General features: G+C 47.4%; 4 protein-coding genes across 10 annotated transcripts in view; 3 read left to right on the top strand and 1 right to left on the bottom strand.

Moving 5' to 3' along the window:
* The first annotated feature begins 8 nt into the window (after window positions 1-8).
* Window positions 9-2,101, top strand: LOC108153333 (transcriptional protein SWT1). The gene is made up of 5 exons (XM_017283250.2): window positions 9-26; window positions 250-356; window positions 413-919; window positions 996-1,493; window positions 1,558-2,101. Exons 2-5 carry the CDS (start codon window positions 251-253, stop codon window positions 1,776-1,778), a joined length of 1,332 nt encoding a protein of 443 aa, XP_017138739.1. The 5' UTR covers window positions 9-26; window position 250; the 3' UTR covers window positions 1,779-2,101.
* Window positions 2,102-2,475: 374 nt separating this feature from the next.
* LOC108152967 (zinc finger protein 48) lies at window positions 2,476-5,134 on the top strand. Of its 3 annotated transcripts, XM_017282676.2 has the most exons (5): window positions 2,476-2,577; window positions 2,811-3,103; window positions 3,160-3,685; window positions 3,744-4,124; window positions 4,186-4,320. In XM_017282676.2, the coding sequence occupies exons 2-5, from the start codon at window positions 2,817-2,819 to the stop codon at window positions 4,318-4,320; spliced, it is 1,329 nt and encodes a 442-aa protein (XP_017138165.1). In that variant the 5' UTR covers window positions 2,476-2,577; window positions 2,811-2,816. The 3 variants fall into 3 exon arrangements, with proteins under 3 accessions (XP_017138165.1, XP_017138166.1, XP_017138167.1); XM_017282677.2 differs by lacking the exon at window positions 2,476-2,577 and having other exon boundaries at window positions 2,817-3,103; window positions 4,186-5,134; XM_017282678.2 differs by lacking the exon at window positions 2,476-2,577 and having other exon boundaries at window positions 2,817-3,103; window positions 4,196-5,134.
* The window catches only part of LOC108152966, a 48,162-nt gene continuing 26,401 nt past the window's right edge, over window positions 5,118-26,878 (bottom strand). For 2 of the 5 annotated variants that reach the window (XM_033386248.1, XM_033386249.1), the window contains exons 3-20: window positions 21,565-22,365; window positions 16,603-16,739; window positions 15,738-15,925; window positions 15,547-15,650; window positions 15,190-15,471; window positions 14,993-15,123; window positions 13,729-13,911; window positions 12,315-12,344; window positions 9,247-9,438; window positions 8,775-9,184; window positions 8,499-8,714; window positions 8,089-8,422; window positions 7,753-8,019; window positions 7,513-7,696; window positions 7,251-7,457; window positions 6,980-7,181; window positions 6,820-6,913; window positions 5,965-6,326 (exon numbers count right to left, since the gene is read on the bottom strand). In XM_033386248.1, coding sequence (XP_033242139.1) covers window positions 6,273-6,326; window positions 6,820-6,913; window positions 6,980-7,181; window positions 7,251-7,457; window positions 7,513-7,696; window positions 7,753-8,019; window positions 8,089-8,422; window positions 8,499-8,714; window positions 8,775-9,184; window positions 9,247-9,438; window positions 12,315-12,344; window positions 13,729-13,911; window positions 14,993-15,123; window positions 15,190-15,471; window positions 15,547-15,650; window positions 15,738-15,925; window positions 16,603-16,739; window positions 21,565-22,365 — 4,016 coding nt within the window. In that variant the 3' untranslated portion in view covers window positions 5,965-6,272. Of the gene's footprint in view, window positions 5,353-5,964; window positions 6,327-6,819; window positions 6,914-6,979; window positions 7,182-7,250; window positions 7,458-7,512; window positions 7,697-7,752; window positions 8,020-8,088; window positions 8,423-8,498; window positions 8,715-8,774; window positions 9,185-9,246; window positions 9,439-12,314; window positions 12,345-13,728; window positions 13,912-14,992; window positions 15,124-15,189; window positions 15,472-15,546; window positions 15,651-15,737; window positions 15,926-16,602; window positions 16,740-21,564; window positions 22,366-26,878 lie in introns of those variants that run through there. The other 3 variants (XM_017282674.2, XM_017282675.2, XM_033386250.1) reach the window with 3 other exon arrangements.
* Window positions 19,453-20,536, top strand: LOC108152968 (proteasome subunit alpha type-1-like). Its single transcript, XM_017282679.2, has 2 exons — window positions 19,453-19,586; window positions 19,654-20,536. Exon 2 carries the CDS (start codon window positions 19,682-19,684, stop codon window positions 20,450-20,452), a length of 771 nt encoding a protein of 256 aa, XP_017138168.1. The 5' UTR covers window positions 19,453-19,586; window positions 19,654-19,681; the 3' UTR covers window positions 20,453-20,536.

Below are 26,878 nucleotides of genomic sequence, written 5' to 3' on the forward strand. Positions count from 1 at the left end.
GGAACGGTTTGGCTGAAAACGCAAAAGTAAGTAAAATCCGTAGCCGGACAGTATATAATATAAAAAAAACCACGTCGTGTATTGGTAGTGTGCCCTATCGATAACAAAGCCATTCAGTGGATATATCTAAATTGATAAAAAAAACCATCGTATGTCTGCACATCAATGTAATCGATGTTACGGTCGATGTATTATTCTCTAATCCAGTCCAAAAATATCAATATAATAATTAAATGCTGAAAAAAACAGGATGTTTGGCAATGGCACGCGCAAGAATGGCAGTAAATTAGGAAGCAAGAGATCACTGGCCGAGGGCGAAGCTACGCAAACGATTTACAATCATCGCCAGAACAATGGTAAGTCGTAAATTGATTCTTTTATTACATTTGAAAAGTAATCATTCGGTTTGTAGCTCAGAATCGTCTTATGCGATTGCAGATAGACTTGAAGCGTCGGAGGGATAAGAAACCAAACAATGACAGCCAGGACAGTAAGAGAAGCCATCAAAATGCCTTTTCGTCAGCCTCCCAGACCATCAGCAGTAATGCAACTTCAGGTGCCTCACATAGTCGGTGGTCCTTGACCTTCGCACCGTCGTCATCGGCATCGCTGACACCAAAAACATCACGCTCGTCACAAAGTAGTAAGTGCTTAACCTTCGCAACGTCTCTGTCACCAGAGACGCCACGCCCTCCACAGAGTCGCAGGTCAAATGCGTTTGGATCGTCGCCATCGCCATCGCCACTAACACCAGACACGCCACAGAGTCGCAGGTCAAATTTCCTTGGACTGTCGCAATCACCGCTGGCACCAGCGAAATCTATACGAGAGCGCCTCAGGGATCAGGCAAAAACCTGGAAAACACCCAAGGCGCTGCTGGATTCCAGCAATCGTGTTCAATCGGACAGCTCGACAAGTGGTAGGTGCTGTGAATAATTGCTGCTTCGCTGCCCTTCTTATCCAGAGTTTCTTTCTTTTTATATTCTCACGTGTAGCCAACCAGCGTCTAACGCAATTACAAGCTTCCTTAAGGCAACAGCAAAAGCAGGAGCCCAAAGAGCGGAACAATAATGGCCGTTCAATACTGCCAGATATTCCGAATGCATTTATAGGCAAAAAGCCGAAGGTAGCAGAGCCAGAGCCAGACCTGGAGTCGGAGCGAGAGCCGATGGATTGGGAAGACAGTGATGTGATACTTCTCAACAAGAAATCAGAGGACGGCGAGTTGAATGAACTGCCGGCTCGTCGGTTGGATCACATGTACTTTGTCCTCGACACAAATGTGCTCATGCACAGCTGCTCATTTGTGGAGGATCTTACGAAAGTTGTGCTGCCTGGCACCGTGGGCAGCATGCTGTTTATTCCCTATATAGTTATCAAGGAGCTGGACAGGCTCAAGGCCAGAAAAAATTATGACAATAATACGCGCGACATGGCTATTCGTGCCATTCGCTTTCTAAACACAAAATTTGATGAGAGTCTGGAAATACAAGGTGAGAGTCCATCTAGATGTTCTTTTCTGCTGGCTAACGTATAGGTATTTCCTTCATTAATCAGCGCAATCAGCAGAGAAGGAGTCGGAACACCTAATTGAAGTGGATTGTGGCGATGATAGCGTTGTCAACTGCTGCCTTCAGCTAAAAAAAGAAGTTCCCCACATGATACTCCTGACAAATGATGCCAATTTACGCCTGAAGGCCAAGTCCTCGGCCATACCGGTCTCCACTCACTCCGACCTGAAGGCCGCCTATATCGATGAGTTTGCCGCTCTCGATTGAGCGGCACGAGGTGCCGAGTCCAGCGACGAGGAACAGCAAAGACTGCGTTTGTGATAGGATACGTGTATATACAAAAGTAAAGCCATTGCACCGCGGCCAACATGAAGTACAAAACAATATCAAATTATATTTAGATGTACATACATACAAGTTTTTAGCTACCCACCAGTGATGTTCACTGTATGGAGCACCTAACGTTGCCTTAGTGGAACTGTTAAGCAGTTTTTTGAACTGCTTCATTCTTCTTCATTGAAATGAAGAAATTAAGTATTTGCAATATCGAGTGAATAGCCCACAAAAATAAAAGGTAGTGCATATACATATAACAGATAAAAATCAATAATTATGGGAGCCGTAAGGGTATAACTGAATCCTCATCCATGATTTATCCGAATCATCCGATTTCCTTTTCAAAACGGAAATGTTGGTGCTCCCGTTTTCCCAAAACGTTTTAAAAACGGAAATATTTTCCCTGCCAAAAAAAACCGATTTTTCTACAACAAAACGAATTCTTAAGTGTAAAAGAAAAAAAATAATTGACCTATTTTTTTTAAATAATTCTTTTTACCCAACCTAAAATTTAGCTTTCAAATAAATTGACAGGGCAACAGTACTTTAGATTTTCGTGCTAACAGCTGATGCAGCACGATATGCTTATCGATACTTTGGATGCTCTTAACGGCACTAAATAATGCGCGTAACAGGACATGAGAAAATCAAACATATCGATGACAAAAATTTGCGAAAACGGACAAGCACTTAAAATCGAAGACGGAACGTTTCGGTTGAAAACGCAAAAGTAAGTAAAACCCGGAGCCTGACCGATAAATTAAAGAAAATAAATGGGGTATGCAAATGTCTATACTCATAGATAAAGAGAAAAAAGTAGTCTTAGCATTCCTACAACACTTACGTTTTTACATAAATATGTAGTTGACATGTAGCAAATGTGTATTTACCGTGTATTTATCGAACAAAACAAGAGATTGAAGACGAAACAATTCGCAATTATTTATTTATTATTTAATTAAGGAAGACATGGAGGTCCAGCATCGCATCGTGTTTGTGTGCAGCTTGTGCCTTCGTCAGTACGATCTAATGGAGGACTTGCGTGGTCATATGGTCTTTTACCATGGCTGTCAGCCAGTTGCCGGCAACAAAGCAGTAAAGACACCAACAAAGGCAGAATCGAATGCCTCCAGGTGCACCCTGGAGAAGAAAACTAATGAAAATCAAGTAGAGATTGTAGCCCCGCCACCAATAGATCTGCAGCCGATGCTATTTAAGGACTTTCGACTCGTGCTGCGTGTCAATATGCGAGTGCCGTAAGTGTCCAAAGAGTCCGTCCTCCAATCTTTAATCGAATGCCATTCCCTTTTAGATGTTCCGCGAGCAAGGAGTGCCTATTTAAGTTCGAGGATGCCAGCAAGATGGAGGTGCATCGTAGATGCCACAAGGGCAGCAGTTTCGCCTGCTGCGAATGCGGCTTGGAGATGGTAAACTGGAGGCGTTGTTCTGCCCACCTGTGGAAAGTTCATCAAATCGATGTGGATTTGCTGCGCTGTCCCGCACTGGACTGCACCTACAACGCACCTGTGTCGGCGCTCGTCTGGCGACATATGCGAGTGCACAAGAAGTGGCGTTCGAGGGTTCTCCGCTCCCTCGCAGCTGTCCAGCGACGGCGGAAACTGAAGGATCAGTCCGACGAGCTTCCGTCTCAGCCAACGGCGACCACTGCAACGCCAAAGAAGAACAAATACTATGCTGAGAAGACCTGCGAGATTTGCAATCGTAGATTTGTCAATGGCAAAACGCTCTCCAAGCACGTGAAGACGGTGCACAACAAGATAAAGCCGTTTATATGCAATGTTTGTGGCAAGAAGACGGCGCGCAAGGCTAGCCTGATAGTGAGTGTACCCCATGGTTGCCCGGAGCATTATCATTATACTCCCTACCATTCATTAGATCCACATGCGTCAGCACACGGGCGAGAAGCCGCTGCAGTGTGAACAGTGCAAGTTCTCAACGCGAGATCCCAGTGTCCTGCACAAGCATCGACAACGCCACGGCTGCGCCTCCAAGCAGAGCACCCTGAAGTGTGGCCACTGTGACTACAGCTGCATCCAAGCCAATGCCTTGAAGCGCCACATGCGAATGAACCATGCCGATGCCTACCGCGATCTGTGCTGCGATCTCTGCAGCTACACCTCGATTAACACAGAGCGACTGCAGGCACACAAGCAGGATCATCGCCAGGGGCTGATTACCAACTGCGAAGACTCCATGGATGCCGCAAGGGCCGCTGGCTTTAAGTATCCGCGCAAGCTAAGCGACAAGAACAACGAGGTGGGTGATAGTATAAAATGTCTATCGTCTTTTAAGGGTTTACTTTAACGTGTATGATTAGATATCTGCAGATTGCTTCATGCCGCTGGAGAGCGTCGACTCGATGCCACATGAACCAGCCGTGGACACGGGCGGGGTAACCATACCAGCGCCGACCTCAGACGACACTCAGTTTCCCACGTACTTGAAAGATTGAATCGACTTTCTCAATGAATCCCATCCTGGTATAGCGCCCGTGAGGACATGTTCTGTTTTATGTATGTTTGTATTCCAATTCGCTGTAAAGAGTTTGGGGATGGGGTGTGAAATAATGTTCTCGTGCAGTTGTTTGGGGGATTTAAATGCTTGTTTATTAAGATGTTCAGTTTTTGATTTAATTTTAATATCATTTTAGAATCTGATATGATTTCTTTTTTGCAACATTTGAATTTTAGTCATGCTGGTTTATCGTGTTCCGTGTTTATCCGTTAAGTTTTAGATTTAAACTAATTTAAAATTTAAAATTCTAATTCTCATCCATCCATATTTGGATTCAAGATCAGCACAAATATCGATCGCGTTCGCTAAGTCTAAGGTTACGACAAAATTGTTTCAATTCGGGCAGTTTTTGCTAATAACTTGGTAGATCTTGGTTAATCTTTAGTTAATTTTAGTTAATTAGTTTAGTAGTTGAGCTTTAGGTTTGGTTTAATAATGTATATTATTTATTTACTTTACGCTTGAATGTATTCGTCGGCAGATCATCCACAGATCTGACGATATCCTAAAATTATGTATCTGCTGTTCGCGTTACGTTCGCTATAAGTAAGGGGGAGGGGGAAAAAAAAGTTCGGTTCCTCTGAGCCACAAAGAAAGGACTTTCAACGTTTATTGTCTGAGTTTGATTCGAATATCAAAAGATGTTCACTATTTGCGAGCGCAACTCAAGGAGTTCGGAAGAAGGATACTCGTAGTAGAATGATTTTGTTTGTAATGGAAATAAAACGCTCAATGTAAAATTGTTAATATTATACAACTTCTATTCGACTTTATTTACAGTTCTTAAAAGGAAAGAAAGAGTTTCAACAAAATGCATTTTCAACTGCAGAGATTGATTTCATTCTCTGTGTTGCCTCTTTGGAGTCCCTGATCCCTGCTCCCTCCTTTCGCCCGGCCGGGCATATGGCTTTGCCTTGCTCTCTCCCTTGATCCCCAAGCCTTAGATCTTGGTCTCAACGACGGCCTTTTTCTTTGACACAAAAAAAGAATATTCAAAGAAAGAATACAAAATAGAAAAGGATTCGATTAAGTCCCGGGCCAACGAGAACGAGACAAGAATTACCATGCATAAGATTTTGATTTGGTTTTGAGTTGGTTTTTTTTGGTGTGAGGGAGCAGGCGCTAGATGATGTGGGCATGTCTGGTCTATGAGAGCGAACAGTGCACTATTGAAAGACAGCAATGGGCGTGATTTGAGAATGACATTGACATTGACTTTGACTTTGACTTCGACTTCGACTTGGCTACACTCCGATTACGACGGACGCACTACCTCTGAGTTCTTGGCTTTGATTTTAGCTTTGATTAAGCTTTGATTATGCTGATATTATCCATGATCACTACAATGTCTATTAAACAACTAACGAATTCATCTAGCTTCTATATATATTGACATATTCGACTACCCTCCACCTCACTCTATCTCTGATCCACCTCAAACCTGGCGACTAATTTACGATTTACGATGCATTATCCATCAATCTTAAAATGTAAAACATCCTCAACTTTCACTTTCACTTTCACTTTCACTTACGATCTACTTTCCTCCCATCTGCTTGCTCCTTTCGGTATATTGATTATCTTTATTTATGGTTTCTTCATTTCTATATTTTCTTCTTGTGCGCCGCATAATAAATGCTGTGGGAGTTTCTGGAACATTCCCCAAAAAAAAACTACGCTTCTTCCTTCCCGTTGATGATCATCCGATCCTCTTCTCCTTTCCGTTTAGTCAGTTATGGATTAGCATAGTACGACGATACACTTAAAGTCTATTAGGAAACAGTTGTATCTACATAGGTCTATGAGTACTCTGCAAGAACCAAAGACACAAACCTAGTGGAAGTTGTAACTGATCAGAGTCCAGTCCGGCCGGGTCCGTTCGGGTCCGTCCTATCTGTTCCGCAATCGTTTGGTATGTACAGTGTGTGTCAGAGGATCAGAGGTCTGGAAATCATATCGAAAATACATACGAAAAATCCTAGGCCTAGAAAATTGCTTATAAAAATTGCGCGACAATACAAAAAACAAACGAAACACGATCCAGTCACGATCCGGAAGTCTCGCGATCTACATGGTATAAAACAGAGATTAATACAAATAGAGAACCAACGAAATCTGTGGCGATCGATCTGTTGCGGTTTTCCGTTTCTGCGCGGGATTTCACTTTCTTATAAATGCATTTTAAAAAACAGGTGAACGAGTCTGATTCTGATTTTGATTCTGGTATTGGTTTTTGGTTTGATTTTGATTTTGATTTCAAGATACGAGTGGTGGCCTGTTTTTTGTTTTTGATCGTTTCATTGTTGCGTTTCGCATTTGCTTTGGGTTTCAGTTCCGGGGCACAATTCTGCACGTTAGGGGCCGTCGAGCATCAGACCGTGGTCACACGATCGATCTCAACGTAACGCACAGAATTGTCGTTTTGTCAGCAAATCACCTCCTTTTCATCCAGCACGGCCGTGTCCATGGAGCTGAGCGACTTGAGGCGTGTCTGTAGCACCGATGAGCCGCGGAATTTGCGTTTGATTTTCCTGTGATTGAAAGGCACTCAATAATAGATCAGATCAGACCACAATCAATGTTGATCAATGACTTACTTGTAGGCAAAAGCAGCAAATGCACAACACGAGAGCACAAAGATAAGACAGAGCGTGGCCAGAATTTCAACTGGAAGCTTCATCAGTGCCGAGCACTGCAGGAAGGCCTCATCGTCGCCCGAGGGACAGTGGATGACGCCGTCGCACCAGACGCTGGCATTCACGCAGGCCCCTAGTTCCGGGCACTTGAACTGGCAGTCCTCTGAGGGGTTACAAAATACGGAATTGAGGAATAATCAATGGGACAGATAGTCGGATGATTCCTGCATACCCGCCATGCTTAGAGTGGGCCTTGGCACCAGCTCCATCCAGTTGAAGGTGTACTCCCCATTGCCAGGGCGCAGGAACTCCACGCTGATGGCCCTGGACCGATTCACGAGAGCAAAGTTGGGTCGCTCGTTCCAGCCAGAGCTGTAAATCTCCACAAACTCATAGCCGTTCGAGTCGGGGCTGAGCGGACAGGCCACAATGGTCAGACCTGGAAACGAGACGCATTTAAGGGATGTCGTGGGCGCAATGATTGGATAGCCCACCTTCGGATGTAGTTAGCACAGCCCTCGACTTGGTCTCACAGCGCCAGGTGTCCGTCTGCAGGTAGGTTGAGTTCAGGGTCTTTGTGGGGTTGTATTTGCTGAGGAAGATGGCCTTGAGGCGCACATACAGGAATTTGTTGCCATTCGAGGGCTCAATCAGCCAGGGTCTGGAGCGGCATTCAACCTGGAGTAGATCATTCGGATAAACCATGCTATAAGCCGGAGATGTTCTATACTCACATCGCCAAAGGTCATGTCTATGGTGCCACTGGGGCCGAACTTGCGCCGTCCATCCTTGCAGCTTGTGGGGGCCTTCACAAACTCAAACATTCCCTCAAAGTTCACCGTGTCCGGGTCGTCCAGTGTGGTCATGTTCTGGGCAACGAAGTGGACCTCCACATCGCGTCCAGTCGATGTGTATTCCACGGGCAGGTGGGACTGATTCGAGGAGTTGCAGACACAGCCACGATGCAGCAGAATCGAGTCGTGATAGGGTCGCTCAAAGATCTGCAAAGGACACACACAGACTTTGAAAAGAGGTCCCTTGGAATAGGTTTATCCCCGCGCTGACTCTACCTCAATCCTGACATTGGTGTCTCCGTAGCAGAAGGATCGATTGATGTCCTCGTCCAGCCGCGAGTAGCAGTTCCGATTGGTGGTCGTCACCTTCCGCAGCTTGATACGCACCCTCTCGCCGCGCTGCGCCTCGAACTTGTAGATGCACTTCAGGTGGCGAGTGCCGCCCCTGCCAAACAGGAAGATGTTGCGGACACTGCGGAAGATCGCCGGGTCCTTGCGGTCCATCATGCTGCTGAGAAATTTCCTGTTGCAGTCGTGCTCCCCGCCGCCCCATGGCAGTCCGTCCTGGTGGAGGTCAATGAACTCGTACTTTAGCTTGAAGTCCAGTGGTCTATGAAGAAAACAAGAGAAAGAGATGAAGAGTCGAGTAGCAGTGGATAAATATAGCAAATATATAGTATACACACCTCAACACTGTGGATTCGGTGTTGCGCAGCTCCAGGGTGATGGCATCGTTGCTGGAAACGTAGCTCTCGGAGATGGTGCAGGGTCTGGCATAGGTCTCGTTGATGTTGGAGCGGTCGCAGGTGCGCGGAATCGTGCCACGACAGAATCGGGCAATCACATTGGTGGAATTGTGGGCGTAATGCCCGACAGTGTTGTAGCTATTGGTCTCCGTAACGCTGGAAGGTTAGAGTCTGGTTAGATTGGAACTAGAGGGAAGCAGCTGCCCTGTCACTCACCAGTTGAGGTCCTTGCATACGGGCGGATCTCTGAGTGTGCCATCCCAGATGCGCAGCATTCCGCTGCAATCCTCCTGGGTCTGCAGCACGCCAATGGCCCCCACGGATGTCTCATCCATTTGACCAAACTCCGGGTCCAGATTGAACTTCAGCACAGATATCCAGACCTTGAAGCGCGACAGGGGCTGGTGCATACCCGACTGACTGTTGATGCGACGCGACAGGCTCAGGTGGTCGAAGGTCTTGAAGACGCCCATGCCCTGGAGGTGGTACAGGCACGTGGAATTGGGGGCCAGCGAGTGTTTCGGGTTCTCGAGGATGCCGCGACCAGCGCCGCGGATCCAGAACTCGCAGGGTTTCTTGTTCTTCGAGTACGTGGGGCTCTGGATGTCCACGAACTGAACTTCGACCTGTGTGTGGCAAGACGAGAGTGATTAACACGTCGCTGGGCGGATGGTGGGAGAGCTCTCACCTCCAGTTGGAATCCGTAGAGTGGCAGCACCTGCGATGAGGTGCCCGTAAAGGTGCCAAACGGGGACGTGCTGAACTCGACCAACAATTCCGGGCCGCTGGAAACGGCCGCCGGCACCGCCTGACCTCCGCCGCAGAACTTCAATATGATGGGGTCACGTGTGGTGTAGCCATCGTAGACGGTCACGTAGTCCTGCGGGTGCCAGAGACCAGGAAAAACACAGCCGGAGATGGATACAAACAAAGAGAGAGAGAGAGAGGGCGAGAGAGAGAAAGAGAGAGAGAGAGAGAGAGAGCAGAGTGGATGAGGAGAGAACGAAATGAGTGAGACGAGCGACAAATGTGGGTGTTTTTTGCTGGGTGCACAGTGTGCCTGTGTGCCCCCTCATGTGGAAGAGTGGCAGGGGCGAGGCACTAACTAGTAACTGATGCCGAAGGCCGTGCATAGCCAAAAAAAAAAAAAAAACGGGGAGGGCTTGGGGGCTGGGCGGAGTGCGGAAGAGAACGGTAATTGCTGTAAAGAAGTGGACCTAAGTGCAGCTGGCAACACAGTGCTCTCGTATTACTTAATGGCCACTGGACGTATACGTGATTTTTGGTTACATTCCTCTGGCCATTCCCGTCGTAGGGGGCTAGGAAGGATGGTGGGGAAATGGTCAAGGCAGTGCTGCCTCTAAGTAGTTGAGCACAATGGCTTTGATGTGTCCGGCCACTTGATGTCCACTAAATGTCGAACATTTTAAGCTCATTTAAAGTTTGTTTTAAGCATGAGGCTACGTGTTTATGCGGTTTTGTTCACGTGTTTTCGAGTGCTGAGAGTGTCCTGTCGGGGGGGGGGGGGGTGTGAGCTATTAAAAGGGTACAGTTTTTTGGGAAAAGACAGTAGGAAGAGTGCCGAAAGTGCTCTTAAAAGCCCGCAAGTACGTGTATTTCTAGTATAATGGACTGCAGGATTTCGTGTAAAAATGATTCGAGTACTTATTCGAAAGAGTTTTCAGAGTGTAAATAGTTTCATTCCCTAAAAATGTACATCCTCATTTTGAAGCAGCCACCCTATGCAAATCAATCTGCGAATGAGGTAATACCTGAATTTGTAGCTCGCATAAACTCTCATTGGGCATTCCTACTCAAATTTGTGTGCAGTTACGGCTGGCTTTGGCTTTTTTGCGCATAATTGTGCGCATTTTAATTGAGTTGGCCTTGCCGCGAGGGCCACGGGGGCCACGTGGGCGTAGGACGTTGTATCCAAAAGGTAATGGGAATGGAAATGGGCTTGGGGCATGGGGCATTTCCTACCTTTGGCCCAACGCATGACAAATTAGTTTTGTGGCCAGCGACTTTCTGCATTAATTTAGCTGAGGTTTCTGGTTTGTTTGTGCAGCTGGCCGCAAATTTAACTATGGCCCGGACCACAGACCACCAGATTCAGAATCAGAACGGTAGCCCGTGGCAGGCGTGGGGGATGGCGGGTTGGGGGCCTGTGCAGGTAATTTGCGACCACAAATTTATTGAAAGCGCGGCATTCGTACAAATTAGTGGAGACACAGATGCACGGCAGTTTGGGGGGCCATATATCAGAGCAGGTTCCACTAGTGCGACTACTCGTTTGGGTTTCTATTCTCATGCTCGTGGTGGTCCTACCATCCGGCGATTATTCACACATGCCGCACCAAAATGGCCAGCACTTTTGGACATTTTGGCTTAAGAGCGCGCGACAAAAAGAGCAGCAACCAAAAAAAAAAAGACTGTTGGTAAATGGGAAGCGCAGGACAATTTGTAGGCAAAGTGCAGGCTCAGGGCCAGGACCAGCACTAGAGCCATGCAATCCCTGCAAATGGCGCCAATGTCCGAGCGGTTTGCTTTCCAACTGAATAAGCAAAAAGTAAAGGGGTTAGCCGGGCTAGGCACAGATCCGGTGTGGAGTGTGGCAATCTCTGGCCAGGGGATTTGCACGCCTTGCTGCCACAACGAGCATTTAATGGCAAGTGCTAAGGGGGAATTAGTTCCCATTTCAGAGGGCAGGATCCTTGAATCCTTGAGGATTTTGTTGCAAAGCGAAATTGAATAGTTGCTGATGACTAAATGGACGAAAACTAAAAGCAACATTCCTCCTCTCGTTAAAACGTTTTAGGGACAGACAGACAAACAGACAGACATCGAAAGGGAGTGCAGCTGGAGCTGTAGCTGGAGCTGGAGGTGGAATGTCTTTGACTGCTGTGGCGGATCAGCTTAAAGAACTTTGAATGGGAAAAACCCGCAGCCCGGAAGTGGGTAAATCCATCAGCAGTGGCACACCCATTCATCGCAGCGTGCTCCCGAGCTGTTTACGAGCACAGAGCAGATGTATGCGATGAATGTACTATATGTAGTATATGATGAATGCCCGGGGCAATTATTTACATGAGACCCGGGCACGTTCGTCCACTCTCCTAATGTCCTTGATGAGGGCCATCCAGCTACTCAGCCATTCAGCCGTCCAACCATCCAGCTATCCTGCAAAATCCCCAAACCCCCAATCCACCGTCTCTTTTGTGTGCGATTTATGATGTGCGTGCCAAGTGTTCATTAATATAAATCCAATGACAGATTTTTCCCCCCATGCCCCATCGCGTGTGTGTGTGTGCGTTGTGTGTGTGTGCTGTGCTAATGAATATATTATCCAGTCCATAGATATCCCATAGATGTCGATTTACCCAGATCATTTTTGATTTGTCGTCTGTTTGCCTGGTTTCTGTGGGTTCTGTTCTACTTTGTGGGCCGGGGGACGGGGTGGAGGGGGCAGGGGTTGTGCATACATTTCGGTTGATTAATTGCTTCAAATAGCCAAAGATGACAAATAATTGTTGCTAATAGAAGATAGAGGGTGGAATACAGGGCACAGAGAGATAGGGAGAGAGAGAGAGAGGGAGATGGGGTGGTGTCGGTGGTGGGTCAGAGTTCAAGTGCTGTCTATCTAAAACTACAACTAAGTTATTGCTTGGCTGTTTCGTGGTTTGGTGGCAACATGAGAGATAGATTGATTCTGACTGGGCGAGCAGTAGGAGTGTTTGTTCTTTAGTTGGCATTTACCGTCGATTTCCATCTGGGCTTAACACTTTCCTATTGGAGAAAATATACATACATTTATAGGTAGGTACTTATAGCATTCATATACATATATACGAGTAGTACATAGATCTGATTCTAGTTTTGGTGCATTTTGACGAAATGAGGTGTGGTTCAATAGAGAAGCGTTGTACTGCGGCTCAGAGTCAGTTCTGGGGCAGCCTGCCGGGGTCGGGGCTGGTGCAGGGAAAGAGCAGGTTGCAGATTTTATGTACAAGTTCTGTTCCCCCAATTTCAAAGGAAATTTAACACGGATTTACCCAAGGGAAGAAGGTTCTCTGGTGTTTGAATAGTTTCGAAATTCTTTCCCCTTTTAAGGCCAAAGAGTAATCTGAATTTATATAGTTTTCCCCCATTTTGAAAAGAGCAGATATTTGAGTGAGTGGAAGTTTGAGTACTTTTTTGGGGGACCAACCTATTAAATTCCACTATTTCCCATAGGCTTATTCATCTCTCAGAGATCTGTATCCTTTTTTCTTGCATTTCTTGCCCCATTTCAGCAGATCCTTTCAGTTCGTCCTTAATTTTTAACATCATTTGAGTATTATCATTAAATCAGGCTTCCTGGAGTCTCTCCAGGAAACACTTCCACCCAAGCACATCCCTTCTCGGTGCATCTTCTCTCATCTGTCATCCAGGCTTATCCCACATTTTGCATACACAGCGCTCATTAAGAGCTCATCCAAAAGTTGGCCCTTCCAACTGTGGGGGGGTCTTTATGGACTGCCTCCATTTTATCCCGCTTTTCCGCTTTCCCCCTTTCCGCTTTCCCGCTGACAAACAAAAAGAGCCTACGAAATTAACACTTCCCGCGACTTGCCAGAGAAGCCTATCGAATGCTCAAGGCACTGTGGGATGGAGCGACGGACTGGACTGGACTGGACTTGGACATGGATATGGACAAGGACGTGGACCCACACAATGGCAGCGGGAAAGGATATGGAAACAGAGCGGGAGAGAGGTGGGGAGGGGGGGGGGGGGGGAGTACACCGTGCAAACAACTGATTTCAGATTTTTGCTCATTTCTTTTCTCATTTTCAATTTGTCGTTTTTTGCGCAGTTCGTTCTCCCGCTGCCTGCCCAGGCGTCGGTCCAGCGGGTTCAGTTGGACCCGTTTGTCCAGTTGGCTCTGTTTGCCGGCCAGTGGCCAACAGAGGAAGTAATTTTTATGCTGGATCTCTCGTTAAAGTTGGCAAATGCAAACACAGAGAAGCTCATCGGGCGGGGAACACCCCGGAGCAGGAGCATGAACAGGGACAGTGGGAGACAGTCAGAGACAGTCAGAGATACAGATACAGATACAGATACAGAGAGATAGAGAAAAAACAGAGCCAAAAAGAGCGAGAGAGAGGGTGCATTTAAAGGCAGATTTAATTACCTGAATGTAATCGCAGTCGTTCCATGTTTTCAGCCTCGGCTCAAACTTCTTGTCCTTGTCGCTGGCGCTGGGCGGTGGCGCCATTTTGTTGGCCGCCGCCGTTTCCTGGGTAGAGATCCACACCAGATTGCCCTTGGGCTGTTTGACTAGAATCAGAGCGTGTTTGCCATGGGGCACGTCGTGCTGTGTGGACAGGAGAATTAAATGCAAATTAATGAGCCACGAACTGCTCTTCACACGGCGCAATGTTTGTCGGGATGCCCAGAGATAAAACAGCAGGATTAATTGGAACATTCAAATGGCATCCACTACCTAGATTTTTAAACGGAAAGAGCTGATTGTTCTATTACTCAATGGGACTCAAAGGACTTTAAATTTATGTTGAATTCTATATGTATGAGTATATGTACCCCTGGAAACGCGGCCTCTGTCTGAGCCATACTTAAATGTACTCGAAAGTCGAACATTTACTCCTCCTTTCCAGGAATACAAAAACTTTCGCACTTTTAACTTATCATAAGCCCGACTTATGTTTGTCTTTGATGTGGCACCGCGTAATATTCATTACGGGTATTTTAGTTCATTTTGTTCATAAATTTGCTACAAATATTGCATGTCCATGGCCAGGATAGACCAGGCCAGAAAAAATGTTCTATAAAAGTTCAACAGCTAATAAAAAATGATGTAAATTTTGAGAAGGAACACCCGTCACAATGCCAATGGCAACGGGTCCCTGCAGGAGGAGGCTCCGGGCAGAGAGATATTACAAAAAAAAAAAGAAAAAACGCCAGGCAGAACCGAGGGGAGGCGGGTCTCGGTCTCCCGCTCCCCCAGTTAATTATAATAAAAGCTCCATTCTATTTTGGAATGTAAATTGCTATTTAATTTTTTCCTCTCTTGATTTTTGAACTTTGTTGTGGCATGAATAAAAATAAGGCAGAGAGCGAGCGTTTGGAGGGGGGCGACACGGGGCGACAGACGTAAACGATATTGCGGTATTTTTATGGGTCCAGGACGAACGAAGGATAAGCCCGGGTGCTTTAATGCGCTGAAGAGGCTGGCGAGATGTCTGGGCCATGATGACAGGCCAACCTTTGGCTTTGGCTTTGGTAATACCATAGAGGCGGAACAGGAGCCGGGTCTCTGACTCCTTGGTGACCGCAGGAGACGCGGGCCTGGAGTCTGGAGCCAGGGACAGGGCAGGGACTCGGACAGCGACCGGGATAAGAGTTTAATTTCGTTTTAATTGTTCTTTGGTTCGTACCTGGCGCACGGCATAGTAGCAGGTGAGATTCCGGGGATAGATGCCTGGGTAGTTGGGCGACTGCAGGCGACAGGACTTCTTGTCGCAGTCACTGAAGATCCTCGAGCAGTAAGTGCCCGGAATGAGATCCCCTGTGTGTCAAAGAGAGAGATGTTATCCGGTGGATCGAGCCAACACTATTCTCTCTTGCAACATACCCAGATAGTACTTGGGCTCGGTGTAGTTCTGCTCGTCCTTGGCCAGCGACTTCTCCAGGGATGCCATGAAGGTCTTGTTGTTCACATACGCACTGAACAGGCTAAAGTCCTGTCCATACCGATCCGAACGGGCGCCGCTGGAGTTGGTAAAGTCCTCTAAGACGCCGCCATCCTGCTGGTGCTGTTGCTGTTGTTGTTGTTGTTGTTGCTGTTGCTGATGCAGCTGCTGCTGCTGCTGCTGCTGATTGAGGAAGCTGCTGCGGTTGTGCCACTGGGCGAGCTCTGAAAGGGAATTGGATGGGAGTTGAGCGGATTAGGGATTCGCATCCAATCTTGTCTCTGTTTGCGAACACCCACCTGCCAGCTTAATCCCTCCGTAGCGGGTGACAGCACTGTCCCGCGACAGAACCTTGTATCGAATGCGGAAGTCGAAGTTGTAGCCGCTTTGATCCCTCGCCAGTCTGCCAAAAAAAGGACACACAGAAGGAGTCGTTCGTGGTTCGTTGTCACAAAGGAAACCATGGTGGCCAAGACCTGCGACGACCTACCTGTTCAGCTTGATGGTGAAGATGAGGGAGCGCGTCTCGCTGTAGAAGAGCACTGGCCCCCAGGAGCTGCCACACCACATGCCCCCGATGGGGGTGCGAGCCGATTCCGCTATCTGCATATATCCATCCGGGCAGCCCTCGTGCACGTAGGAGGTGAACCTGCCAATCGTGAAGCTGTCCAGGGTGACCTGTTCGACGAAGGGAGAGAACAGCACAGCATTCGCACAATGAAATATTTGGAGGGGCAGCAGGAGGTACGCGAGTACTCAGAATAAAGTTTCGGTCCGAGTACAAGTATATCAGTGCAGGGTGGGGTCATGGCCAGGGCAGGGCAGGGGCAGGCGCAGGGCTCTCTCAATGAATGCCCTCGGGACGCACTCGAGCATGCCAAAGGCTTTGGCTTACTGGCTCCAGCTCCATCTCCACCTCTTGCGTCTCCCCGCGCTCCCAGTTCGAGGTTCGAGGTGTGAAGTGGCGTAATAACTAACAGGCGGCGGCACTTGCTTCCTGCCAGTCCAACGAGGAGGAGAAGGAGGAGGGAGGATGATGCCACTGCTCTGTCAGTTGAAGTCACGCCTGGTTGCTGGCTGCTGGCTGCTGTGCTGTTGGGCTTCTGTGCTGCTGGGACCTCGGACCGGACCGGAGTCGGTGTAGGATTTGCAACGCTCCAGCGATTGGCTTTGAAATCAATATTGCCTGTGCCCGGCTCTGAGCCCCACCTTCATTGTTGTTGCTTATCTTTTAATGGCTTAGTTTATCTCGTTTACAAAATGAAATGTGAAGGGTGGGTGCAGGAGCAGCGGAGCATCGGTGGCAGCAGGTGAATGAAATGGAGCTGGGGACTGGGACTGGGACTGTGACTCACCTGCACCACGTCGCCGTGTTGGCCACCTGCCGCCGTGAACGTGAGAACACACACAAAGGGCACGCGATCCTGTTTGGGTCGGTGCAGCTCCAAGGAGTACGTCTGTCCTATATCTCCGTAGTATGTGCGATTACAGCCTGTGGGTGGGTGGAGTGGAGTGGAGACACAAATATATTAAATGCAATTAGCGTTAGTTTGGCAATTAGTTTGTTTTCCGCGCTGCCAGGCAACCACAACGCAACCAAGGGATATCTCTCCGCCACCATTCGCCATTGGCTCCATAGGAAGAGGCTCCTCTAGCGACCTCTAGCTGGTTTCTCGTTGATGAGGCGCCACGGGGAATAGTCTGGCAATTGTCACGCCATAAATCATCCACAGGGAACGAACAGCACCAAGTAACATATTAACATAACATTTACTTTATACCAAAAACTTGGAGGCCATCAGTAATTACATCAGATTGATCCGGTTAGAACCTTGAAAAACACGTGACTCTACAGAAAATTACCAACGCCACAGTTTACAGAGGCATGTTAATTTAGCAGCGAACTAACAGCCAAGAACAAATTCTTTTTTGGCGTTACAGGGAAGAAGCATGTTAATCTAGCAGCGAACTAACAGCGTAAGAAAACGAGAGTGAAAAGAGGCCTTGACCTACATTAACTCTGTGAGCAAGACAACTATGCTCTTGCCCGGCCAAAAACATTCGCTGTCGTTCTTTGCTGTGAGTTAGATAGGGGAAATCATGCAGAAACGAGGTCCCGATCTGCAAGCCGAGCTTTGACTCGCCTTAGTTGCTCTGCTGCACCCCTCTCACCAACCTATTTGAGCGCCAACGCTGTTGTACTCCTTTCACAGCTTTAATGACGTGATCTACTGAGAGCGCTTTGATGCTCTGCTGTTGTACTGAGCAAAAGACATCGCGTTGCGGGAGCGGACCACCTTGTACTATTCAAGCTTTCGCTATCGTTCTTGTCACTGAGAACTAAGATCTCTCCCGTAGTTAAGACGAGCAGAAACGAAGTCTGATTTCTAAGAAGAGCTTTGAGCTGAGCACGCTGCTGCAGCCTTATCACAGCTTTCTTAGTTCCCGCAACGGTCCATTATTCAAAGCGCTCATTTGAATCGTGTGTCGAAGTGGTTTGCATGCAGATATCCATTTTTGTATATTTTGTTGTTTAATCGTCAATGGTGCTGCACTCGTAGCGGAGCTTTAATGACCTGATCTTCCCTACACATGCATGTACATAGGAGTGTACTACGTTTCCAGCGCAGGCGCACGTTTTATTTTTAGCGTGGAGTATAATGTCTTGAAAAATAGTGAAACAAATTCTTAAAATTATAAAAAAACCCGTGTTCTAAGTGTAGAAGGAGATAAAAGGAAAATCTGCGGGAAGAGTGGTGGAAAAAGCTGGAAAAAGCTGGAAAACGCAAGCCCATGTGTGGGGGTTATCAATGAGATAGAAAGAGGTCCCAGATAAAAAACGAGGGCCGATTCCCAAACGGAGGTTCGACTAGTAATATTCACTAGTCATACATAATGGGAAAATTTTTTCCAACATTGGTTTTTATATATTTTTTTTTTCCTTTTAAATATTTCCTAGTATTTTATTTATGTTTTTGTCTAGGATAGGATAGGGTAGGGGTGCTGACACATTCACGCAATCACATTCACAATAATCAAAAGAGCCTTAAATGGGGTACTGTATGTTTTTAAAAGATTTGAACGTGACTTTAAATGGTTTTTAAATTTTAATTATTCTATTGTTGGAATTAATAGCCATAGATACATGGTTAGTATTTTTCAACGGTTTTGGATGCGGTATATAGTAATTCAAAGGAAGTAATTATCAAAGGAAGATGACAGCTCTGTGAATAATTTGTCCTCTTTATTCCCCAGAAATGTCTAGCTTTTAATCTGTTGTTTAAAGGTTAGGGTGTTGCAGCATTCTGATGGCTTTGTGGATCATTTATGCCAGGAATTTTGCAATTAGGTCTCCACTTAGCATATTCATAAAAAAATCAATCGATTTACATAGACTTCTCCCAATTTAACTCGATTACGTATTCCTATTTGGAATTCCTTTTCATAATTGAATGACCACAAACTGAAATGATTTATGCTTGTGAGATTTGCATTTATGGAATCTGGCTGCTCTTTCCTTCTTCCCTCATCCTTTAGGTGTTGTAGTTGTCCCGTCCCCACTTGGATACCATAGTCCAAAAGTAAAGTGAATGCAATTGTACAATAGTTTGCATGGAAATTGCCAATTTACCGCTGGCTTCTCGGGCAAGAGAAGTGGTGGTGGTGGCCCACTTTCTCCCTTCCATCGTACGACTCCTTAGGCATTTCAATTAGTTTTATTAAAAATGCATACGAATCGAGCAGGGGCTGGGTCTAAGCTCTGGTTCTGTCTGTGACAGAGAAGGATCTATGGGAGACTAAAGTGAAAATGATTCAATTCGATTTTATTGCTAATTCTATGGGCGATGGTCTGTTGCGTTTAGTTTAGTGTCTAGTGCTTTCTCTGCATTCAATCAAATTTAATATGCGCTCAAGCCATCAATAGTCAATTAGATAATTATGGGTATTAGTTTGAACTGCCTGTAGGCGCGCTGTCTGTCCAGTTAGGGGCGGGACTAGTCAGTGCTATTATAATTGCCAGAGCACTAAGGAAAATAGAGGAGCATTGCACATACGCTGGAAATGTTGAAAAGGTCTCTGGTCAATATTATAATCATCTAATTTTGATTATATATGGCCTGTTTCATTTTCTTGTTTCAAAAGCAGGGAAACGGCTAAGACATATCAATATGTCTATCGATTGTATGTAGAAAAGCGTTGCTGTAACAATAACATCTGTGCTGTGCCAGTCTGAACTTTATCCAAGTCATTACCGGCAGAATTTTAAGTTGAGGTTGGAAGTCGATTTGCAAATTAAAGTTGATTTCATCTTGAATTCTTTCGAAAATATAGTTGAACGGTAAGATGTAAATGAAATCATGTTCCTTAACCAATACGATAGCGATGTCTCTGTGTTTAATCCTCAGGGACGCTTGCATCAAGTTTGAGTACGCAATGGAGGCCGTAAAGCAGGGATCTACCACCGTGGGTGTCAAGGGTCGCGATTTTGTTGTTCTTGTGGCCCTGACCACGGCATCGGGGTCGTCTGTGGCGATGCGCAAGATAATCGCCATTGACGAGCACTTGGGCATATCCATTTACGGCATCTCGGAGAACGCCCGTGAGCTGAACCGCTATTTGCGTTTATCGTGCATAAACTATCGGTACACTTACGAGACAGGTTGTCCAGTGAAAAGACTGATAGGGAGTCTGGGCTACAATATGCAGGCTACCATCAAACGCTGCGATGGCCGTCCATACCAAGTGGGCCTACTCGTTGCCGGGTATGACAAGACGGGTCCTCATCTCTATCAGGTCATGACCTCTGGAGTCATCAACAAATGCCAGGCCCAGTCCATTGGGGAGCACTCGCAGGGCGCTCGCACCTATTTGGAGCGCAATATCAACACTTTCTTGAGCTGTTCCGACGATCAGCTGATTTGTCATGCTCTACTGGGCTTGCAGAACAGCCAACCAGTTGAAGGGACTTCGAGTGGACAGGAGAATGCACCGGCTTTATTCACTACCACAGTGGCCATAGTCGGAAAGGATCAGCTATTCAAGTTGCTCACCGTCGAGGAAGTCAAGAAGTACATTGAAATGGCCAAAGAGATGGGTGCTACTGCTCAGACTCAGCCCCCCTCAAACCCTGACGACGAAGGCAACAATGGCGACAATGAGGACGATGCTGACCCGCAACCAGATGTGGCCACAATGGAAAATTAGTTTAATATTAATTAATTCTACTAATAAACAAATATTATATACTTTTGGTTGGTTCCTAAAACTGTGATGCCACATCTATAACTCTATTTGTATTCACATTTGTTGGATCTAGCTATTGTATCTATCGATTTGACTGTTAAGAGCTATTTTGTACGTCCAAGCATGAGGAATATTCCCTTTTTACGAGCTTCACTTTAAGACCCATCTGCTGCATAGATGCAATAAGCTAGGGAATTGAATTTGGCATTTGAAAATCGGATGCCACACGCAGGCAAATACAAACTGAAAAACCCTCTCTCGGTTAGCTCGTTGTTCAATTAAAAAGTCCAACGAGTTGTCGCTGCCTGCCCTTATTGAACACGGCAGAATGGAAGGGATGCGGCCAACAGCAGCCTCTCTCTGGCCTGTTACCTCTGCTGCCTCATTGAATGTCATTGAAAAATACTTAATTAAATTCATCAACGCTTGACAGGAGCAGCCCCGGCAGCAACACCAGCAGCAGGAGTAGTAGGAGTAGCAGGCGTATCAGGAGGATTGGATGGATGGGAATTGGAGCAGAAAGAGCAGTTGGGGAGGGGCGTATAGGCAGCCAATTGGCAAAAGTGAGAAGTTCACTTTGCCGCCATTATGAGGGCCAATGGGTGTGGTGCGGCAGTGGGTTGCTGTGCATGGGTTCCGTGAGGACGTGGGGGGGAATCGAATTGGCCCTTAATTACATTTACACATGAAGGCCATGTTTACAGGGAGCAGGGAGCAGGGAGCAGGGAGCAGGCAGCAGGCAGCCCTGCAACGCCATGCCGTGCCATGAATGAATGCACTGGACGCAGACGGAGATTACTGGACAGTTGTAAGGTTTGACAAGCTTGATTACAGCTAGGTGCAGGAGCTCCTGCCATTGGGAAATCCACCCAAGTCCACCTGCCACGTGGTGGGGAGGAGGAGGAGCTCCTCCTCCCTCCATTGACTACCATCAATCGCCTGCCAAATTGGGCAAACAATGGCCTCTCGCAGTCCATTTGGCAGCTTCGTTTCTCATTATGCCGCCCCCGACCGTTTTACATAATTGCCTTTCGGCACAGTCTACGATACGAGTAGCGTAGCAGTGTACTTACGTGTGCAAAAGCGTGGCTCATCGCTGCCATCGCCGCAGTCGTTGAGGTTGTTGCAGTACTTGCTCAGCGGCACGCAGCGTCCATTGGAGCAGCTGTATTCCGCCAGGGAGCAGCCGGCCGCCGAGCTGGAGGCGGAAGCAGGCGCCATTTGCAAACTGGCAGGTTTGCCAGGACTTGTCCCTGCTCCCGCCCCGGCCCCCATTCCTCCTCCAGCGCCAGAGCCAGAGCCAGAGCCAGCAGCAGCTGCCATTCCCATGCATAGGCCCAAGCAGAGGAGCAGCGTCTGTGCCGACGCCGGAAATGGATGTCGCCGTTGGTGCTGGTGCTGGTGCTGGTGCTGGTGCTTGTGCTGGTCCTGCTGCAGCTGCAGCTCCTGCAGCTGTCTCTGCTGTGACTGACAATGGCTGACGCTCCAGCTGGAAGCCATTGTCGAGGCTGCTGCTGGTGTTGCTGCCGCTTTAATTGCTTGACATTGTGTGGGATTTGTTGTTGCAGTTTGCTGCATTTGCAACATTTTTGCGACGTTTCTGTGTCGTTCATTTGGCAGCCATTTTCTGTGATGTTGCTGCTGCTGCAGCATCCTCCTCCTCTTGCTCCGCTCCCTCTGATCTCTGGTCTCTCTCAGTCTGCTGGTTCTTCGTGTTGCTTTTTTTGTTGTTGTTGTTGTTGTTTTTTCTTTTGTGGCATGTGTTCTTGGTGTTGCTGGGGCAGTGCTTGTTGCAATTGTTCGTTGTTTCAGTTTCTTTGGCCTTTTTCTGCTTTTGTATTTCTGCCGCCATTTCAATGTCATTATTGTTGTGCCTGCGAAAAGAGAGCAGAGAGAGAGAGAGTAAAGAACATGAAAGGTTAAAGGATTTTAAAGGTAACTGAAGGTATGGGAGATGCAACCCCAAGGCAGAAAAATCTCTCATCATTTGAACTCTACTCAAAAAATAAAAGAAAAGACTTTAATCGAAAGCGAAATCTTCCACATTATTAATTGTTTGTATTTATTTATTCTTTATCTTTCTTTTGCAAGGCCACGTTCATGATCTTGTCCAATTGTTCGTAGCGCTCGCGGTTGTATGTGCGAGCATGCTCCTGCCAGTGCTTGCGTATGCGCTTCCAGCGGGCCACATTGGCGGCTAGGAGCACCTCCTCAGGGGCCCCACGCAGCATCTCGTCTTGCAGCTTCTCCTGCTTGGTGTACACCAGAGCGGGTGGCACCGCCATCAGTCTGGTGGAGCGGGCCTGCGGCACTTTTGTCAGCATTTTTATCTTTCCGCTCTTCAGCTGGGCCAGGACTTCCTCGGCATTGTCCTCGCGCTGCTGCTGCCCAGTAGCATTGTCGGCTTCCTTGTTGCAAGCGGCCAGGGTAGTGTTGCGCGGCTGATTGGTCATCCAGGCGCGGCTCATCGAGTAGAGAGACGTCGACTCATTGAATTTGGAGAGGTCTAGGGTGCGCCCGAAAAGCTCCACCAAACACGATTCGGTGGGGGATTTCTTGCGGGATTTCTCAGAGCTGCCGCTCTTTACTTGCGGGATCAGCAGCTTCTTCGACAACCAATTGCGCTTGGTCGGATCGGATTCAGGAGCGTCACTGTCGCCTTGTTTCTTGGGTGTTTCCTTGGGCGGCTCCAGCGGGATCGGCAGCTTCTTCGAGTTTTCAACCGCAGTATTCTTTGGCTGCTGCTTTTGTTGCGGCTTCGACGGACGGGCCATCTCCGAGAGTGGTTGTTCCTTGGCGTTCTTTTGCGATTTCTTTGGCAAAGACATTTTTCTATCGGACTATTTGCAAAAATTTGAAATTAAAGAGAACGAAATGTCTCAAAGTGCAATTCACTTTCCATATGTTAGAGATGTGCTGGGGGCACAGGGCTGATTTTCTTTAAATCGGAACGCCAGTAATCGAATCGGCCACGGACGCGTTAAGGGGAAGTTGGAAAACTTCTGGCTTCTGGCTAATGAATGTTTTTGCGGTTAAGTAATTTAAATTATTCAAACGCTGCTGGGCAGCACTGCAACTTTGCCGAACCGCTCCCGCCACCAACAGCGTGTTGCCCGATTACACGCCAAATTTATGGGAAAATATTTATCGCGTGGGCATAAACCAGAACTCGAAAACGAACCTCGAACCTCGAACCTCGAACATGGGAATAAATTTCCGCGCCGCGGGAAAAACCTTCGACCAATGAAAATCATAAATACTTGCAGCGTAAACAATTTTCTTTCTGGTTACAGCTTTTATTGTTTTTTTTTTTTTTTGTTGTTTTGGGGTTTTCCCTTTATGTGTACTATTTTTGGATTTTTTGCTCTGTCTCACTCGCATATTTTTCACGCCAGACTAAGGACGAATTTTCACGCGCGCTGCACATTATGGAAAGTTACGAGTGCATTTTCCTTTTTTGTTTTTTTCCCCGCTATTTTTTGTTTTTTTGCTACGCTTGCAGAGCGTGTAACGGTTTCATTTCGTCCTTGTTTTTCCGCTGCGCGCTTTTCCCGATCTACTCTCGGCACAATGGAGGAGAGGATGCACTATGTACTATGTAGCCCCGAGACGATGTCGGTGGCAATTGATTAATGTGTTTTTTGTGCAACGTCGTTGCCAGGGACGGGACTGCGGCAGGCAGTCGTCTGCTGATTCTGCGGAGCATGGGTCGGCGACGGGGCGGTGGTCTGTCGTCTGTCGATTGCAGCAGCCCCCCAGCCCCCAGCCGCCAGCCGCCAGCCGCCAGCCCTTCAGCCCCGTGATAACGATGAGTAGAAAAACGACAATAGTTGGGGTTGAACCTCCTCCTATGCTGCCTCTGCTCCTCTGCCTCCTCTGTAAATGATTTATGAATGTTGTTTGGGGGCCTTGCAACGCCTGACCCCAAAACAACAGTGTGCGCTGTCCAACAGCAGCAGCACACGAGTCAATGAGTGCCTGTCAAAGGGAAAAAATTATAGCATTAGGGGAGGCAGAAGCCCGGGCGGGGGAAAAATCACAGAAAAGCGCACCGAAAAAATCACACAGTTGCATAATTTTAAATTAGAGGCTCAGACAACGAGCAGACATGGGGACGGGCTCCCTGCCACCTGGACGGAAGCCACGCCGACAGCAACAACAACTGAGTGCCACGTGGATGGGGACGGCGACAGAGACAACAACAGCGGCGTCAGCAGACAGCAGATGTCATCGGCAGTGAGGCGGAAAGTGTTGCTGATGCTTTTTTCGCCAGTTCCGAGAATGCTTGTTGCACGACAGAACATGAAAATACCAGGGAGGTTCCATGGAGGGAGTATGAGAAACTGTCGCAAAATCAGTGCGAAAGCTGGGAACTTCTCAAAAAAAAAGTGTCAGGAATACCCTAGAAATTGGCACAAAACGTATAGATTGATGTTTGAAGATTGTTGCAGCTCTTGGTATCGTATTCTTCAAGCCAAACTTGAATCTTTGATGCATTCAATCTTTCGTTTTTCTGTTTCCAAGCTCAAAGAAGAGCGCCAGTACGCCTGGAGGGCCTGCCGACTGCCTGCCGACGGAAACGACCATGTTGTTTTCAACAATTTTATGGCCCAGCCACTGCCACACCCCTCCTAAGACCCCCTTGCTTTGCTTGGCCATTACGATGTCTGGCGTCAGTAGAATGTGCCACAAAGGGAGACACACAGCAGGAGACAGAGAGAGAGGGAGAGGGAGAGCGAGAACTGGACGATGTCTAGTCGTGCATTAAATTGCTAATCATTTTTAATGTGGCCAACTTTGTCTTAGCCAAGTGCAGTGTATCTGTGAGTGTGAGTGTGTGTGTGTGCTGCTTAAAGCATAAACCGAGGGAGCGCTCTTAAATGGTTGCCTCCTTAACTCCTCACAGCATTCGCATTTGCACTTTAGCAAAGCAAAAACAACGACGACGGCTTGTCGTTTAGTTTATCGTGACTCTTTGGCTTATCAACCGAGAAACACAAACCCCGCAACACACGAGCCACACCACACATCCCAGCCTCATATCCTGTTTACGAGGAGAGATGGAAAGGCTGCTGCTGCGCTGACTTTAATGGGTCTCAAAGGAATGGCGCGTGCGTTGATATCAGCTTTCGTCATGAGCGGGAATGTGCGATTTCTCCAACATTCCCCAACATTTCCCAGCTCTAAGATATCCCTCTTCTCCCTGGCTGTGGCCTAGCCCCCACATCCACATCTGGCATATGTATGCGCATATCTATGTGCACATTTCCCCACATATGCAAAATAGTTGCACATCAAAAATTGTGTTGAAGGACTTGTGTGTATTCTTGTAGCCAAGGACAGGCTGGCTGGCTGGCTGGCTGCCCGTTTCTGCTGTCGTTACTGTTGCTGCTGCTGCTGCTGTAACTGGGAATGGTATTGTCGGTTGTCATCATCGTTCTACTCCTGCTTGCTCGTACTCCTATTCAAGCTCCCCGTCTCATTCCCAACCAAGCCGGAAGGGAACTTGACTTATAGCACGTCAGTCTTTTCTCCTTTCCCGTCTGTCATTTTTGCACCAAACAAAGTTTGCGCCTCAATAACGCAGCGGAAAGGGAAGTGCAGAGGCACACACACACACACACACACACACTCCACACACTCACACACACCTGCAACAAAGTGGGGAGTGCGCTAGAGCGTCTGGCAGGGGGTGTGTGTGCCTTTGACTATAATTTCTGTTGCAAGAGACACATGTCCCTGGTCTGGTCTGTGGTTCAATGCATTGATGCCTCATTAGCGTCTTGGGGGAGGGGCGGAGGAATGCCCCAATGGCTGCCAAAATGCCAAATGATAATTGCAGCAATTTTCCCAGCAAAAGAGAAAACGAAACCGTAGCAATTTGTATCGTAGCCCAACTCGAAAAGTTAGTCAACCCAAATTGGAAAGGCTGAACGAGCTGAAGGACCAAAGACTTTTGGCACTGGGGCCGAAATGTTAACGAGCTAAGCACTGGTCCTGGTCCCTGTGCGGCACAGTCGTGGCCAAGTTTTTCCCCCTTTCATAAGAAGTCAAATTTCTTTTGGGCACGTCAAACTCAAGCCCACGTCATCAAAGTTTTTCTATTCGTATGTGTGTGTGTGTGCCATTAGGAGCGGAAATGCCACAGACACAGACACAGACCCACACATCAGCTGAAAGCGGTGGGGAAAATGCTCTTACATGTATGGGGTCCTGCATCTAGAAAGCGCGTCAAAGTTGTTTAAACACCAAAGCGACTTTCCATCACCTCCGCCTCCACGCAGCCAGCCAGCCCCAGTTTTCCTGCATCTCAAGTTTCCCTCAAAAGGCTGTCATACTCGTAGTCGTAGACGTACTCGTACTCGTATGAATACGAGTGTATAGGTA

This window comes from Drosophila miranda, chromosome XR (genome assembly GCF_003369915.1).
Source record: "Drosophila miranda strain MSH22 chromosome XR, D.miranda_PacBio2.1, whole genome shotgun sequence".
Classification (NCBI taxonomy): Eukaryota; Metazoa; Arthropoda; class Insecta; order Diptera; family Drosophilidae; genus Drosophila; species Drosophila miranda.